Source organism: Cygnus atratus, chromosome 7 (assembly GCF_013377495.2).
Source record: "Cygnus atratus isolate AKBS03 ecotype Queensland, Australia chromosome 7, CAtr_DNAZoo_HiC_assembly, whole genome shotgun sequence".
NCBI classification, from domain to species: Eukaryota; Metazoa; Chordata; class Aves; order Anseriformes; family Anatidae; genus Cygnus; species Cygnus atratus.
Window position 1 is genome coordinate 18,132,670 of NC_066368.1, and position 16,843 is coordinate 18,149,512.

Below are 16,843 nucleotides of genomic sequence, written 5' to 3' on the forward strand. Positions count from 1 at the left end.
ACTTTTTATCTGACAGTTTACCCTGTAAACTAACTGAATTCCAAAACATCCCTGTAAAGCAGGAAAATCATATTTATAAAGATATCCACAGGTGTGGTGGGAGTAAAGGGGATGTGTAACTGATCCCATAAAGCTGTGAACTTCCAGTTCCAAAGGCACAGGTCTCCAGGTGTCCATCACTGGAGAGACAGACAGAGGGAGATGGAAACATATCATGTTGAACCGGAGGTAATGATTCCCTCAGACTTAAATCCTACAGAGGTGCCTAAACTGCAGTCATTACTGGTACTGCAGTTCACAAAGATACATCCAAGCCCAAGTTTTAACCTCATTAAGTAAAAATGAGACATTTATCAGTTTGCTGGGTAGAAGAACTTTATCCTTTCTCATGGAAAGCCACAGAACTACTGCTCTCAAACCGACGTGCTGACTGAGTTAGCTCTGCATTTTCTTTTTCCTGCACATGGAGCGCACACAGGAGCATCACAAGTGCATGCAGTGTGGGGGGACCTGGCCTCCTATGTGGTGTTGCGTGACCCCACGTAGAGCTTGTACAGCAGGAAAAGGACCAACATACAGGACTGTGGAGAGCCTGATTGCCTAGCGGTGTCAAACAGTCTTGTTCACAGTCTTGTTAAAAAGCGTGCTCTCCAGCTGCTTAGCTACACCCAGGCCCTGCGGCCCTGCCTTGCCATACAAACTTTTCTGCCTCGCAGCCCCTCCAATTCATCACTAGCTGTGACCTCACAACTTGGGAGAAGAAAACTGAGGATGATGTTAAGGAGAGTGACTTCTGAAAATGAAAACATCTATGAAAGTCTTAATGCTCTAGAAAAAAAAAAAAAAAGTTTATTTTCTTGACATATTACTGCCCTACTATTGTGTATTTCAGGTTTCGGCATTATTCTGAGGATATTACTGTGTACCAAGTAATATGAATATTTATATTTCAGGATTGAATTTGGTCCAAGTTTTTGCAAGCATGGCCACACATTGCCTGACACAGGCACTCTGCTCTGTGAAACCGTAGATTATCAAGCACAGTGCCAACTAACTGCCTCGGAGCGTGGGCACAGACCAGGTTCGTGGGAAGATGTGGTGGCAGCACTGCTGGAACTGTGCACCTGCATGTAATTTAAGCCTGTTTGTATTAGATTTGATGTACTTAGTTTATGCTCAACAATGATGGATAGATGATTTCTTTTTGTGTGAGAACACTGCTCGTTGACAACGTCTCATAGTCCTCAGGAATGACCCGCTCGCCCTTCGTGGCGCTCAGTGCGGTTACGCCCAGGCTCTGAGGGGGCAATCGGTGCAGCAAGCAGAACCGTGAGGACTAGTATCTCAGTCAGATGACGAGCAGGTGCTGGAGCGCAGGAAACAAAAACAAGGGGCCAAAACACTGAGAAACGGCGCTCGGCGGGGCGGGTCAGGCTGCCGGCCGCTGCCGCCGCCGATAGGCCGCGCCGCATCGCCTGAGCGCCGCCGCCACCCAGCGCCCTCCTCCCGCCGCGCTCCGCCGGCCGGGGAGCGGGGGGCCGCGGGGGGCCGCGGCCGGGCGGAGAGGGCCGGCGGCGGGGCTGCGGGACGCGGCGGGGGCAGCGCCCTGCCCGCCGGGCTCGGCCGCGCTCCCTCAGCCCCTCGGGGCCGGACGACGCCCGTCAGGAGGGCGGCCGCCCCCGCCCCGTCACGCGGTGCCGTGCCGGCCGCGGGGCTCGGCGGAGGCGGAACATAAGCCGGCGGCAGGAGAGCCGTGCTCCGCTCCGCTCAGCTCCGAGCCGTGCCGAGCCGTGCCAGGCCAGGATGCGGGGCTTGGTGCTCGCCGCCCTCCTCCTCCACAGCGCCGTCGTTTGGGGCGCGTTCGCCGGCGGGCGGAGAAACGTGGACCCCGAGACCAACATGAACATCGTGAGTCGCTGGGGGGCACGGGGAGCCCGGCGGTGCCAGAGCCGGGCCTGACGGGGTGTTTAATGTCATCTAGAGCACGTTTGGGGGCTTTAAACTGGTCAGTCAGCCTCAGGTTAATGGAATTTAGTCTTAAAATCGCTTTGGAATGTTGATGTCACTGTTAACTATTGAAGATTTGGCTTAGAAAAATAGCGTGGTTTGTGTAAGTGCCCCTCTCTTCCTTGCCCGGCAGCCTGCCAGTAGAATTCTGGTCGTGTCTTGCATTTCTGACATTTTCTCAAAGCATAACTGGAGTCAAAAACAAATAGCAAGTTCACTGGCCTAGTGGAGTTACAGATGGAAGAAGTGAAATTAACATAAAGCTTGAGACATAAGAGATGGGGGATGCATCTGTCAATGAAATTATAGTATTAAAACAAGTGTGGTGGTTTTATTATTTTCTCCTTTGGCTTGTCAGGAAGTTCAGTTAAAAGCTGTGCAATACACGTAAAATTTTTAGGAGAACGGTGAGTAAGAAATGGCACATGAAACTGCAGGTGTAGGCGGCAATATCAGTAGCTCATGCATGTGAGGATTGTGATCTTAGTGTTTTAAAGCAGCTCTGTTAGTGGGTTTGTTTCAGCACATTGCCTAAATGTTACACAGAGGACATGATGACACTAATTCAGCCATAAATTTTGTGTATAAATCTGAAATGTCTTTGAGGAAGTCTTCTCCTTCAGAAGAGAGAAGAACTCTGCATGGAATCATAGAACCACGCAATACCCTGAATTGGAAGGGACCCACAAGGATCACAGAGTTCAACTCCTGGCTTCGCACACGACCACCCAAAAATCAGGCTGTGTGTCTGAGAGCATTGTCCAAGTGCTTCTGGAGCTCTGGCAGATTTGGTGCTGTGACTACTGCCCTGGGGAGCCTGTTCCAGTGCCCAGACAGGGTTATTCCCTCCTTCTCATCCCTCAATATGCCACTGTGACACCAAATGTTGTGAGCACTTGGTTGTTATTGGAAGATACTAGTTTTCTTGGGAACAAATTTCATTTTTTGCCTACCGTTTCTGTCTCAGTGTTTTGTCCTGTCACCATAATCTCCTTTTCAACTTTGCAATCTCCTTTATCATTGGAAGTGGCGCTCAGGTAACTAACCTGACAGATATGGATGGGGACAGGTTAGGGAGTTCTCCTAGGTTAAAGTTTGTGCTCTGACTAGTTCCTATCCAGGGTAAATTGCAGGAGAGAACCTCTCTGCATTGAATAGATGGATGGTTATGGCACATTCCTACCACATCCTTTGATTTCACTTTGCTGTCTGTGAAAGGAACGCAGAGTACTTTGAACATGTTAATGAGTGAAGGAGGCTGAGAGTCTGACTTCAAGGTGGTTTCTTTTCTTTCTTCAGAGTCAAATTATTATCTTCAGAGGATATCCTAGTGAGGAGTATGAAGTGACAACAGAAGATGGCTATATCCTTTCCATTAACAGAATTCCTTATGGAAGAAAAGGTCGAGGGTGGAGCAAAGGTAAGGTTGATTTCTGCTTGGAAAAATGGAAAGTCATGAAAAAGCTCTCCTTCATTTACAGAATTTCTGTTCCTATAATAACCCAGAAAAATTAAAGATTATAACTTGTGCAGTTAGGTGACTGGTGAGTGTTATGACCAGAATAATACAGGCACATGTAGAGTGACTTGAGTAAAAGAAGAGAGAAGGAGTTAGAAAGCTATATTTTTCTAGTGCTCCCATTTTGTGACATTAATACACACCCCTTAGTGTTTGATTTTGTTTGCAGGGCTGAGAGGCCTCAAATTTCTAGTAAGTGCAAAATAAGGGTTAAGATTTTTTTTTTTAAAGTAACAAAGTATCTTAAAAAGAGATTGACTATACCATTGTTGCACTGTTTCAAAACGTATTTAAATATACCTTTTCATTAAAAAAGAAGTTTGTTTAAAATGCCTGAGAGCTTTCAGAAGTAAGGGCAGTTAGTATGCCTCTTTTCATGAAATATAAGTAAACTGTAGGAGTTCTCACTGGAATGTTCACAAAATAATTACTGCCTGATTTCTGGGAAAAAAAAATTACTTTGTTAATTACAACCTTTGAAGTTGCCCTTGCAGTAAGTTACAAGCTAGAGCAATGCTGTCTACTGTTGTGGTGTCATTTTGTACACAGTACGCAGCTGGTTAAATAGATAAAATACTATAATAAGAGAAAACCCCCTGAGAGCATCTTGAGGACAATACTTTTAAAAATATATTGCAAACTAGGATATGTAACAGGTTGTTGGCAGCAGTCAGCCCAGATGAGGTTGTTTTATGTCTGTGATTTGATGGGGGAACTGGGAGGGGAATTGGCATATGCCACCAGACCACTGTCACAAGCTGTAGGAAATACTGAAATAGATGACGTAAAACCATGGAAGGGATGCAGGGGGGTGTTCAGGTGTTGAGGTGGCAGAGGGGAAGTGTAAAGGGAATGTATGCTGAGACTTACAGGCATGATACAGGCAAAGGTTTTTGCAAGGACTGAAGGATGGAATGCTTTAAAAATGAGATAAATGTATTTGGAAGAAGAGAGATGGATGGCCTTTGGCTTGCTGTCGTCTTGCACTGCATACAGAAATAGCAGTACATCTGAACAGCAGTCGCGGAATTTGGTATCATGTCACCACCCATTATAAAAGATCTTACCAACAATTCCGTGCACGCAACAGCAGCCAGTTTGCATAGGAGCTGTACATGTCCTAAAGACTACCTCAGAACCTTTGAGAGGTAAAAACATGGCACTCAAGGCTATGCCCTATAGCCTTGGGTGCGAACAAGACCCGTGGAAAAATCCTCTCTGCCAAAGGCCAAGCAGCAATCTTTCCGACCTTAACTATTGGTTTGGCATGAGCGAGGGTGTTTGCACTACATGCTGCCACTCACAAGGTTGGTGTGTAAAGATCAGTGCATGGACAAGGCCAGTCAAATCTGGCAGGTGTCTTTGTCCTTAAAAATTTCAGAGAAGCCACAGGAAAAAGGCTGCCTTTGAACATGCTGATTTTGTCAAATCCTTCATCTATGACATAAGCAAACAGAAGTTTCCTGACTTGTGGGAATTCTCCACATTCCCCTTGCCACACCCTCGACCCCAAGTTCATGTTTTGCAAAGTGCTTTAATTTTAAAAACAAGGATTACTGAGCACATTTGGGGAAGTATGATGTCCTAGAAGAATGAAGATTTCAAAGTTCATGTTGATCTTAAGTTTTTATAGACTTGGTATCTTTTCCCAGAAAGATACCAATGTTGTGTTACTGCTGACTTAGCGTATGTATGCCATAATTCTTTTGCAATACCTGCTTAATGTGAATAGGATCCCTTGGAGTTACGTATCACATGATGTTTTGGAACAAGACCTATAGTTCCTCAGCTCAAAAAAATGGAAAAATGACTGTAGATCCTAAAAGCAAAAAATCAGTGACTTTCTCATTTTTAGTAGGAATTAGTTTTAACTGTCTTAATGAAAGATGTTGATGAAACACTAAATGAGAACATGATGGTAAGAATGAAAGGGATTAAATTTGGAAATATATTTTCCATTTAGATCTGGGTTGTGTGTGATGAGAACAAAATATTGTATACACGAAAGGGTGGTTTAAGTCCTTACCCTCTTCGTTTGCTTTAGGTTTTTTTTGGATTAGAGGTGATACAAAATTGTTATTGTCCAAGTCAGTTTGTCCTGTGATGGTACAAGTCATGTGCTTGGTGAAGTGAAAAGGGAACTGGCAGAAATTCAGAAATTGGTGGCGAATAGGAGGACAGTTAAAGCATTAAAGGATTTAAACAGTTTCTTCTTTTTGTGTTACAAAACACGCGAGTAGTGGTTTGAGGAGAGCTGCTTCTTCAGAAAATAAGAAGTTGGTTGGCCTGAGTTTAGTAAAAGGGAATAAAGTATAAAGCAAAAGTGATCATTACAGAAAACAAATTTAATGTTAGGCTCAAAAATCACGCACTCTGTTCATAAAGCAATGCCACAGTTCATAAATGTTCATAAATCAATGTTCATAAAGCAATTACCACAGTGCACTAAACAATAGTGTTGAATTATACTGTCTCTTGTGCTAGTCTGACACTGCCAGAAACTTGCTGCGATTCCATGGACAGTGCACTACAATTTTATTTTTTTATTTTTTAACAAAATGGGAAAAGCAGGCACCAAAAAGTTTCATTGTCACAGCTATAAAGGCTGCCAGCAGGGAGGAATCTTGTTAATTTGGATTTATGGAACCCACAGCAAACTCTTATGGCCATGACATAGAATACAGGGTCTAGTTGTGATTTGGATGTTTTTGCTGAAAGATCTAAGTCCACGTTAGTAAACTGACTCAATGTTTTCTCCGTTGAAATTGTAGTAGAATGATCCCTCATTGGAAAAGGTAAATTCCTGAGTAATTTCTGTCATTGAGCTAAAATTATCACGTATCAGATTTCAGTTATTAATGCGGGGAAAATGTCACCTTTGATACTGCGTGATCTCAAGGTAGGTCTTTAGAATTTTTGAAGTTCATTTTCCTCCTGAAGGATTAGATGTCATTTTATTTTCCTTCAGCAGGAGCCTTGCATTTTTTAATCTGTATTCCAAATAAAGGTTTCATTTCTCTTTTTGCAGTAGGAGAGTCAGGAGAGAACCTTCCTAAATTTCATGTGGGTCTTCACTGCAGTTCTTTTAACTACTTAAGCCAAGGGAAGAAAGGCCTTTAGAACATGGGGTTCCTTGTTGTCTATCCACGCTGCTTTTCAGGTTCTGCCAGAGCTTTGCTAACAGAATGGCGTTGGATAGAGATAACGTTGGTACTGCTAACCTTAGTAGATTAAATCAAGTAGATTAGATATTCAAATCTGAAGCAGACATAACTCACCTGAATTTCTCTCAGGCGTTCAATTCCAGATGAACAGGAAGCTATAATAAATGCGTTGTTTTTCAGGTCCAAGGCCTGCTGTGTTTCTGCAGCACGGTTTACTTGCCGATGGCAGCAACTGGATCACAAACTTGGATTACAATAGCCTTGGCTTTATGCTGGCAGACGCTGGCTATGATGTATGGCTGGGAAACAGCAGAGGGAACACCTGGTCCAGGAAGCACATACACTTCACAGTGAAGCAAGAAGAATTCTGGGTTTTCAGGTATCCTCATCTTTGTAGGGAAACTTCACGTGCTGTTTGTGAGCAGGCTTCTGTTCCTGTCTTTGCCCATCATCTCAGTTCAGTCACGATGTGAATGTACAAGATACTTTCTGGTTACGTGTGCTGTCACATACGTAGGGGTAGCAAAGGGGAGTTTTATAGTCAGTATGGTGTCCTGAGACAGCTTTCATAGATGGTCAGTAGAACAGTAATTGCTTTCAGCAGTGCTTGGTGTGTCGACTTAATCACCAGGGTGTACTGCTTCATCCAAAGGCAGTTGTGCTTTATGTCCAGACAAGTGATCTTCAGTGCAATAAAGTTCCATGCAGCTGTAACACACTGATAATTTTATCTTTTGCTTTGTAGCTTTGATGAAATGGCTAAATATGACATTCCAGCCTCAGTGGACTTCATTTTGAAGAAAACTGGCCAGGAACAAGTATTTTACGTTGGCCATTCCCAGGGCACCACCATGGGTATGTGAAGAGATGCGTTCATTAGAACATGCTGTAGTTGAAATGGTATCAAGTTCTACATGTGTGGGTTAATGATGAAAAGAATAGAACTTCAGAAATCTACTGCTTCTGTTTTTCAGCTGCTTTCTGAAATATATTCATCAACATTAAAAATAAAAGAATTAACTTTTCTGTGCTTGCTTAAAGTGGGAAGCTATTGAAATGAAAAACTGAAGTCACAGGTAGCTGTCAGTAGAGTTTCTGTGAAATACTTTGAGCTACACATAATAATCTAGAATCATTCTGTATGCGTAGAATAGAAATTGTCATTTACTATATGTAAGGTCTGCATCGGGTGCTTTTAGACCTGCAAACAGAAAGAACAAGAATAGCGTTGGATTAGTTAGCATGGGCTTGTTTTTCAGAAGAAAATAAATCCTCCTGATATGCCTAGTTTAATTTGTGTTCTGTAGTAACTAGATTAATTTGAAATATCTAAACTGGTCCTAGAGACAACAGTCAATCTATTAATCTAAAAATCATTTTGCACACAACATCTTAAATTTTGTAGAATCGCCAAATAAAATTCTCATATATCTTGCCTCAGTGATGGGGTTTGCTAATTATTCTCATATTGTTCACAGCTTTCATTGCTTTTTCAACTTTGCCACAGCTGGCTAAGAAAATCAAAATGTTCTTTGCCTTGGCACCAGTAGCTACAGTCAAGTTTGCTACTAGCCCTCTGACAAAACTGGGAGCGTTTCCTGAGCTGCTTCTCAAGGTTTGTGTTTGAATGTATAAATTTTAAGGCGAATGAAGGGCGTCCCTCTCTGGTTGAAAACAGCGTAGCAAATAATGGTAATAGCTGTGGATTAGAGATTAACATGTCCCACAAGAACGCTGGGCCAGTTTTTCCAGCATAATGCTATGGAAGTCAGCAGTGGTTTCTCTGGTTTTACTACTGTCTAATGAGACAATTTGCATCCGTGTAAAGTAGTACTTTACAAGCACAACTTAATAGGTGGAATAAAGTTATGTTTTTTCAGTTACAAATTTCTAGAATTCAGGCTACAGAAATCACACAATTACTTAAATAGTTGGTCTGTTTTAGAAGAGTCATGTGTTAGCTTTATATAGAATTCTTTTTGAATTGTCGTGAACTTTAACAGATTTATTTCAGATTTATTTTTATTTAATATTGGAAGAGGATCCACCAGAGTGTGATTAAGTGCAGCAGCTTTATTTAGATGCTATGAATCATTCTCCGAATGAGTTTACCTTTCACCATTATTAACCGCAAGGGGAACGTAGGCAGATTGGCAGGCTGCAGTAAGTGCCTGGAGTCAGACATTGTGAACATCCTGCTGTGTGTCACTTATAACACTAGCATTTCTTTACACCACCCACGGAGCTTTCCACACAGACCTGTTTGTCCTAAGAGATAAACCCTTCCCTGATGTACCTTGTACAGATTTAATGCATGTCCTTGTGCGTTATTTGTTCCCCTCTCCAAAGGGAGTTAACAGAAAAGTGGTGCTAACAATTGTGATCTCCTGTTGCTCGTGTAATGAGCTTTGTCTGAGGAGGATGGTAGCTGATCAGTGCCTTCTGCGGATGGTCATGTTGTGCCGGGGAACTTGATTCTCACGATGACTTGCAAAAAAACTGCAGTGTACAAGTGCATGACAGCCTGGGGGTCAGTCATATCCTTGAAGAGCTGTCACTTTCTACGGAAGTGCTCAGTCGGCTGTTTTCAAATCCTTGGCTGTTTTTAAAAATACCCACCAAAAGGAAGTGGCCACCACAGCTCATGCATCTGGTTTTTCTTCCATGGTTTGAAGAGAGGAAGTTGCAAGTACAGAGCCATTTAACAGCAGATGCAGCTTAGAATATTTTAACCTTAAACAATTCTGATGACAAGAAGCTCTACAGTACTCCTATAAAATACTGAATTTAAAACTGAGATTAGCTTTGAAATTCTTGAGTGATTGCCCCAGTTCCCACATACTTTTTGTGGGCGGTAATTGACTGCATCATTTGTAGCAGAAGCACTAACCCTGACCTTCCCATTGGACTGTAAACAAAGGTTGATAAGGAAATACGTCATATGAAAATAACTTACCTATCACCACTGCAAATGGAAGTAACTACCTTAAGAATGCTGTGGTATGAAAAGTAAAACCAGGTGATTCTATGCAATTACATGTTTGTCCTGTGTGTCTGTTATTTTGCAGGACATGTTTGGAAAGAAACAATTCCTTCCTCAGAATTTTTGGCTGAAGTGGCTTGCTACCCACGTTTGCACCCACAGAATACTCGATGACCTTTGTGGCAACATATTCTTTCTTCTGTGTGGCTTTAATGAGAGAAACTTGAATATGGTGTGTTTTGGTGACTTTGATAGTTAAGTTATTGTGAACCCTTAATGCAGTATTGGCTGTATGATTGTACTGATGGTTCTTTATATGTAATTAGAAAAAAAAAAAAAAAAGCCTTCATTGTACTGAGTTAGGATGAATATCTTTCCTTGATGTAGATGTAGTTGCCCAGTTGGAATGGATAGAATTAACCTTGGAAAAAGGTACTAGAAAACTAAAATTAATTTAGATCTGTTGGAGCAGTGTTTTCTGCGACTGTCAACAGAACTGTTGAAGTTTTTTGGTCTCTTGGTGGGCATATAAAATCGCTTTCTCTGGGAGCAGCTTCTGTCCCTGCTGCTTTCTCTGGGAGCAGCTTCTGTCCCTGCTGATACCTTTATCTGTGGTCCTAGTTCGAGAGGACTCGTCCATAGCATTTGTTCTGTTGTCTAAAAGCTAGTTAACAGCAATTGGCATGAGACTGCTTTTTTTTTTTAATGATGATGCTTAGTGTTTCTACGTCCTTGAAATCAGTAAAGCTGGTATCAGCTTACCCACAGGTGGAAGAAGGCTGAGGATTTTTTTAATTGCAGTGAGATGGAATTAGCATTTTTTTTAACTATTCACTGTGTGCAAAAAAAAATATATGTATATATTTTACATCAATGTGATAGTACTTTTTCTAATATATTTTTTCTTGCCCAGCACGTAGAGTTTTCATGGTTTTGTGTATCTTTTTTTTTTTTTTTTCTGTCAGGATTTAAGTTTCCCCTGGGTATCATGTACTTTTAAAGTCAGGGTGTATGAAGTTTTGAATCACTGTGAACTGACAACTTCTAGTTTAGATGTAGAGTAGGGTCTAGGTTTCTGTGGAGGTCCATCTAAATATTGTTTACTATGTTCCCAATTCTTAAAATATTAGCACTTTTAAAAAGATAGTTCGTAAGTATTTTTTATATATTTAGAATGTCATTGTTAGATTTAAAATTTATATTTAAATTCCTGCAGTTAATTGTAAGCAATCCCCAGAACATTAGAACCTTTTACCTCATCTGTATGTGTGGCACCAGTTAACTTCTTTTTCAGAACAGTTTTAAGAGGAATGGAAAATTTTCTGTTAGCTGTTCAAGAAGCAAAAATGGGTAGAACTGTTGCACTATGAGGAGTAAACCACGTTAATTACCTTGTTGCAGAGCCGCGTGGATGTGTATTCAACACATTGCCCTGCGGGAACGTCTGTACAGAACATGATCCACTGGACCCAGGTAAGCTCCAGGATCTCAGATGTCCATGACTCTATCTTGTTTGTAGAATGACATCTCTGATATTTACGTGGAATAAAATGTCAAAATACATATCTAGTGTAGCCCAAATGAAATTCTGGAACTGCTAATTGTCAGAATGGCAGCTGTTCACTGCAGCTGCTTTGATTATACTGACCTTACGGTGGCTCACCTCTTTCCTATTTTCTTTGAATAAATGCTAACATTAAGTACTTCAGGGAAAAAAAAAAGTGGAATAACTTAACTCAGAGAGATGCTGTAACAAGTATTTGTTCCCCTTTCAGCAGACCTCTTTTTCATTGTGTTTTTAGCCAGAGAAAAGTAGCAGGCTTTCTATTTTCTGTTTGGCTTCATTTTGTATTTTATTAGTATATTGTGAACTTTACCTCGATACACAGTTATTTTATGCTTGTGATGCTACCGTGCCTGAGGCTTGGTCAGAAGGCACATCTATACACTGGCAGATAAGGGGAGACATTTGCCACGAAAGCAGTCGTCAGCGCTCCTTGTGATCTTATAGTGGAACTTGTTCATCCATTCAGAAACAATCTGTTGTGCTGTACGTAGCTGTTTAAGTGTTGGCTGGGAGGAAGTTTGTGTGGATCACTTTTTTCCCATTTTCCCAAATCCCTGCTATATAGACTGCTGTTTCAGGGAAAAAAAAAAGTAGGTGGTGAATTATACAGAGTAGTATTTATAAGAAAACTCCATTGCTGTGTTCTTATATTTAGACAGCTATGTAAATATTGCAGAAGTAAACATGAAGCTGATGCATTCTGGATCTGGATTTGGATTCTGGAAATTGTTTTCCTTAGTGTTTCCTACTGTTGTTACGAAAGAGTGTGGAATCTTAAGGGATGTGACATGGTCTGATGGTACTGAATGTTAATGTTTCCCGCTCCCGTGATGCTGGTAAAGCAGTGATACTTCTTATGCTAATACTTGGCGTTTCAGTGGTTCTTGTGTCAATTGCCTTAGCCAGTTCTCCAGCTGACATAGGCTTTTTGTTCCTTCGATAAAAGTGTTCTGTTTTTTCTTTGTGTGTGAATATTTGTTCATTTCTAGGCTGTGAAATCTGGGGAACTCAAAGCTTATGACTGGGGAAGCAAGGCTGCAAATATGGCTCACTACAACCAGGTAGACATCTTTTATGGATCTGTTAAAATTTTTGAGTGACACACAAGAAAAAAGTCTTTGGGCACTTCTCTGAGTGTTGTATTTTTACTACATGCATAAAGGACCGTGAAGCTCTGAGGTAGTCCTAAATGTGGAGTCCGTGCTCAGATACAAAGTTGTGTGGTGGCACAGTGTTTCTTGAGGGTGATCCTTTTGCTAAGATTTAGTTCAGGTCCTGGCTGCCTAGGTCGTGAGGTCCCAGTGCACTTCTCACAAGAAGGAACATACTGTCAATTCATGTGTATTGCTTATCTTCATCTTGCTTAATCTCCACCTGTGTTTGTTTCTAAATTGCTGAGTGCAGTACTAAAAATATTTTGCCCCTGGTCACTTTAGTGACGGGGAAATATTGCTGTATCATCCTTTCAGAGGAGGAATTGTTCTTAGTGTTTGATTAGGGGTTAGAAATACCTAAATGGGATGCATTCTCTGAGAGCTCCCACTACACAGTAGTCCTTCCTGCTATCTTGTAAACTCACCAAGCCACATCTTTACTGCTGTGCATGCTACAATATTGCAGGACTCTTTGGAATTACATTTTTTTCTTGAAAGTCAGGACTCTATCTACATCTCTGGTTGTCCAAGAGCAAAAGAAAAAATCAGAATCTAACACGTTCTTCTCGCAGTTGCTTGTATATTGCACTGCAGTTTAGTACCATGCTAGAGACTTGTTCTTTCTAACGCTTTTGTTTTCACTTTTTCACTCCTCAGTCTACTCCCCCTTTCTACAAAGTAAAGGAGATGACTGTACCAACTGCCGTGTGGACTGGTGGACAGGACTGGCTGGCAGACCCGAAGGATGTTGCCATGCTGCTCACTCAGATCACAAACTTGGTTTACCACAAAAACATTCCAGAATGGGAACACTTGGATTTCATCTGGGGCCTTGATGCACCTTATCGCATGTATAATGAAATAATTAACATGATGAGAAAATATGTCTAAACCCACATGGTATTTCAGAGCATTAGTTCATCAGAAGTTATTTTTTTCTGAAGCATATGCTTTTCTGGCAGTAATGCTACATTGCTTATTTATGATGCATTTTTGAAATGCCAGCAATGACTACTGAATTGGATTTGTATGTGATTTGTTTTTCTCAGTATTATTTCTCTCTCCTGCACAAATCCTCAGTATAGCCTGCTGATTTTGCACACAGCAGCTTGGTATCCCCAAAAAAACAGCAGTGTGACTTTGCACAAAAGCAGTATTTCATGTGCATATAGATTTAGTGACGTCTGAAAGACAAGCTAGTCCACTGAGCACCTCAGGTGCTTGACAATAAAACTGGTTTGCTCTGCATAAAGCACTGCCATTTCTCAGTACATTGCCATTTCTGAGTACCTTTCAGAAGTATGCCTTGTACTGCAGTGACCCTATTTGGTGCTGGTACTTTAAAAAGCACTTAGTGATTTCCTGCTGCATTATTTTAGCCATCACTCGCAGGCTAGCTACATCAGATTACTTTCCTTTTTTTTTTTTCTCAACATTGCACAGAAGAGTTGTCTTGAAGCCAGAGAAGATCACCACTGTCAGTTGAAATCTCCTGTTTTGGAACTGATTCATTACTGCATTTTTCTTGATCTCAGCAGTATCCCTGAAGCCTTTTGTGTTCCACATGACAACTGTGGATAAGGATCATTATTTTCCCTTGAAGATTTCTGGAACAAGAGAAGCAGTTAAAAGAAATACCACTTCTTGTTAGCTTTGTCAACAGGTTATGACTTTCAAGGAGAATAACATAACATACTTGTGTTTTGTTTGCACTGACCACTAGAAAACAAGCTCCCCCCATTATACTACTGGTCAGGGAAGGGCCAATGCATTAGTTCTATAGCTTGAGTGACTTAATTTGCATGGACTCTTCCCGTTAATCTTCTGCTGCTTTGCAAATCTGTTTACTTTTTAGCTGCTTATATGATGCTTGCCACCATTGTGTTCACCATACAATAACCTGGAGCAGCCTAGCAGTATTTATGGCAATTTTCATTTGTCTCAGCTTCTACTTTAGAATGGGTCTAAGCCCCCATTTAATGGGGGAAGAGGATTCACATCTGCTTTAGGGGCCTGGCTTTGGAGCTAAAGCCTTCTCTGATGTAGGTGCCTTGCTCTCTCCATTGACTGCACAGAGGACTTTGGCTCCTCTGAATTGCAAGTAAGTTCAATGCCTAATGTAGGTGTATGAACAATCTCCAGAGTCAATTGCCTCAGTCCAGATGAAAATTTCTGTGCCAGAGTTGGAGTTCAATCCAGACCTCTGTTAGTAATCCTAACAGGAACAAAAGACTTTTCTATATGTCATAGAAAATAGTACAGTTTAAACTGTGGCAGCCTTTTTTTGTAAGAGAAAAATGCATAAGCCATAATTTACTTTTTTTTTTTTTTTTTTTTTTAAACTCCTAATTCAGACTCAGGGAGTCCTCAGGCTTTGTTAAAAGAAAAAGTGGTTTGTGGTATTGCAGATGTGATTCCTAGCAGGACCTTTAAGTTTGCTTTATAACAGTCATATTTGCTCCACATTGCTCTGCTGGAAGGAAGACTGTAAGAATCCAAAGCGGCTAACTTTGCAGTTGTGATGGTATGTGATACAGCAAGAGCCACGTGCATCATGTTTATTAAGCTTGAGGTATTTCAATAAATGTGAGAGACCTGGTTGGAGTTTGGAGTGACGTGCTCTGTTTCACTTCTTGTTTCATGAATGCATGTGAGTCTTTGGGACAGAGTCCAGAGAGCCAAGTCTATCTTTCACAACTATTCATCCGTAGAACAAGTACAATAAAAAAAATGGGATTTTACTTGGCGATTTTACTTCTTTCCTGAAAGAAGCTTTGCCTAAACCTCAAAGGCCATTTGTGTTGTTTCAAAAGATTTTCTGAGACTTCTAGGTAATGTAAAAACTATAAGTAACTGCTCACAAGACTGAGGCATTTTCTAAGCCTCCAGGTGAATGGTTCCGTTCAAACTACTGACACGGTGGAAAGCTGCTTGGGTCACATTCTTAAACCTTGGGTAATTACTGACTGTCTAGTAATCTCATAAATAGCATGTAACGACATTGTACGGTAGGGAACTAATCTTTTCCTTCATGAATTTGGTGTGAACCCCCAGCTTTTGACCTTTTTCATCTTCAATAATAAACACTCTCAGGCCATACCTTTCTGTTCATTCCAAATACAGCAGGTGCACAATTAAGATAGCGGGCTGTATTAAATCTTGTTGCCAGCTTTGTCAGCTGCTGAACCCCCTGTGTGCCTGGAAATACAACCAGAACAGCAGAAGATTTATGCAAAAATCATTATGGAGCTTCTCTGCTTTGCTGGAGCAGGGATGGATATGGGAATTAGAGCTGCTGTGCTGTCCCTGGCCTGCTATGTATGAGCACTGTATGACACAAAATTGGAGAGGCATCAGTGGAAAGAAGTGTGCAAAATAACGCATTCTGAATGTGGAGTAGAACAGCGAGATGCTTGATCTAATAAGGAGCAGTGGTGTAATCAAACTAAGCTAGGAAGCTGGAGACAGTAGTCCCCATGCAGCTGGTGGATTGTCAGACTCAGACCTGTCAGCATCTGAAGCGAATGCACAGTCCAGGGTGTTCATTCGTGATCTACAGCACGGATAGGACACCTGTTTTTGCCCATGAGTTGTGAGTAGAACCTAAACAGGACTTTGAATACACATTCAGACTTCATCTCACACAGAAGGCCTGATGATAGTAGGGTGCACGTACGGTAGTGGTGCATACTGATTGGTGTTCTAGCTCAATGCAGAGCCTTTTAATGGTATGTAGTGATTTGGTGTCTGGTGATAACACTGGCAAAAGTTCATACATCAGCTCCATCAATGTAGAAGTGAGGCAGCATAGAACGTGGTGGTAAAACAGCCCTACTCCAATGGGCGTGGTGGTAAAACAGCCCTACTCCAATGGGGCCCCATAAGCAAAACAGTTTAATCAGCTTGGGAACAAACTAGTTTTGTATAAATTATTCTTTATGGTAAAGGTGCCATACAAATATGGGAAACACAAATACTTTATTAGCAGAAAGTTGCAAATGGTTCTCATATAAGATATGAGAGGAATCTTGATGGAGGAATAGATTTTCTGATAGATAATAAAGCATGGCTGTCAGAAGATTGTACTGTAATTAAAGCATATATTTATATATGCTTTCTTTGATGTCTTATAAAATACAAATCCATGTGGCAGCATTTTGTGTTATGAGTGCTAATGGCCTCTCTTCTCTAGTAGCTTATTTTCAGATAATTTTGTATGAATACAATATGGCCGAGATTGCTTCCCTGTAGTCAGACTTAACTGAAATCATCAATGGAATAAAAAATTAAGGTTGGATGAGCAGTAGTCAGGATGCCTAAGATGATTGCCTAAATCTTATTTTCTGAGGATAGCAAGCTGAAAAGTGCCTTTATTTCCTGATTTCCGGAGAAGTCAAAGCAGATGCATGTAGCGGTAGAGGGTGTGAATCAGTTTTTCACTACTGAATT

The 16,843-nt window shown here is 41.2% G+C and overlaps 2 protein-coding genes across 2 annotated transcripts in view; one reads left to right on the top strand and one right to left on the bottom strand.

Annotated features, from left to right (window-relative positions):
* Nucleotides 1–16,843, bottom strand: part of LOC118246182 (interferon-induced protein with tetratricopeptide repeats 5-like) — a 348,670-nt gene that overhangs the window by 9,918 nt on the left and 321,909 nt on the right. The gene's annotated exons all lie outside the window — the stretch shown is intronic.
* Nucleotides 1,553–14,998, top strand: LOC118247727 (putative lysosomal acid lipase/cholesteryl ester hydrolase). Its single transcript, XM_035545985.2, has 9 exons — nt 1,553–1,908; nt 3,307–3,427; nt 6,871–7,069; nt 7,436–7,545; nt 8,169–8,305; nt 9,759–9,905; nt 11,075–11,146; nt 12,230–12,301; nt 13,052–14,998. Exons 1-9 carry the CDS (start codon nt 1,804–1,806, stop codon nt 13,283–13,285), a joined length of 1,197 nt encoding a protein of 398 aa, XP_035401878.1. The 5' UTR covers nt 1,553–1,803; the 3' UTR covers nt 13,286–14,998.

What these genes read in the sequence shown, in the direction of transcription:
- LOC118247727 (XM_035545985.2), top strand. Translation starts at nt 1,804, where the DNA reads ATGCGGGGCTTGGTGCTCGCCGCCCTCCTCCTCCACAGCGCCGTCGTT. An exon ending in AGGTCGAGGGTGGAGCAAAG is followed by an intron (nt 3,428 to 6,870) that starts GTAAGGTTGATT and finishes GTTGTTTTTCAG; the next exon opens with GTCCAAGGCCTGCTGTGTTT. An exon ending in TTCCTGAGCTGCTTCTCAAG is followed by an intron (nt 8,306 to 9,758) that starts GTTTGTGTTTGA and finishes GTTATTTTGCAG; the next exon opens with GACATGTTTGGAAAGAAACA.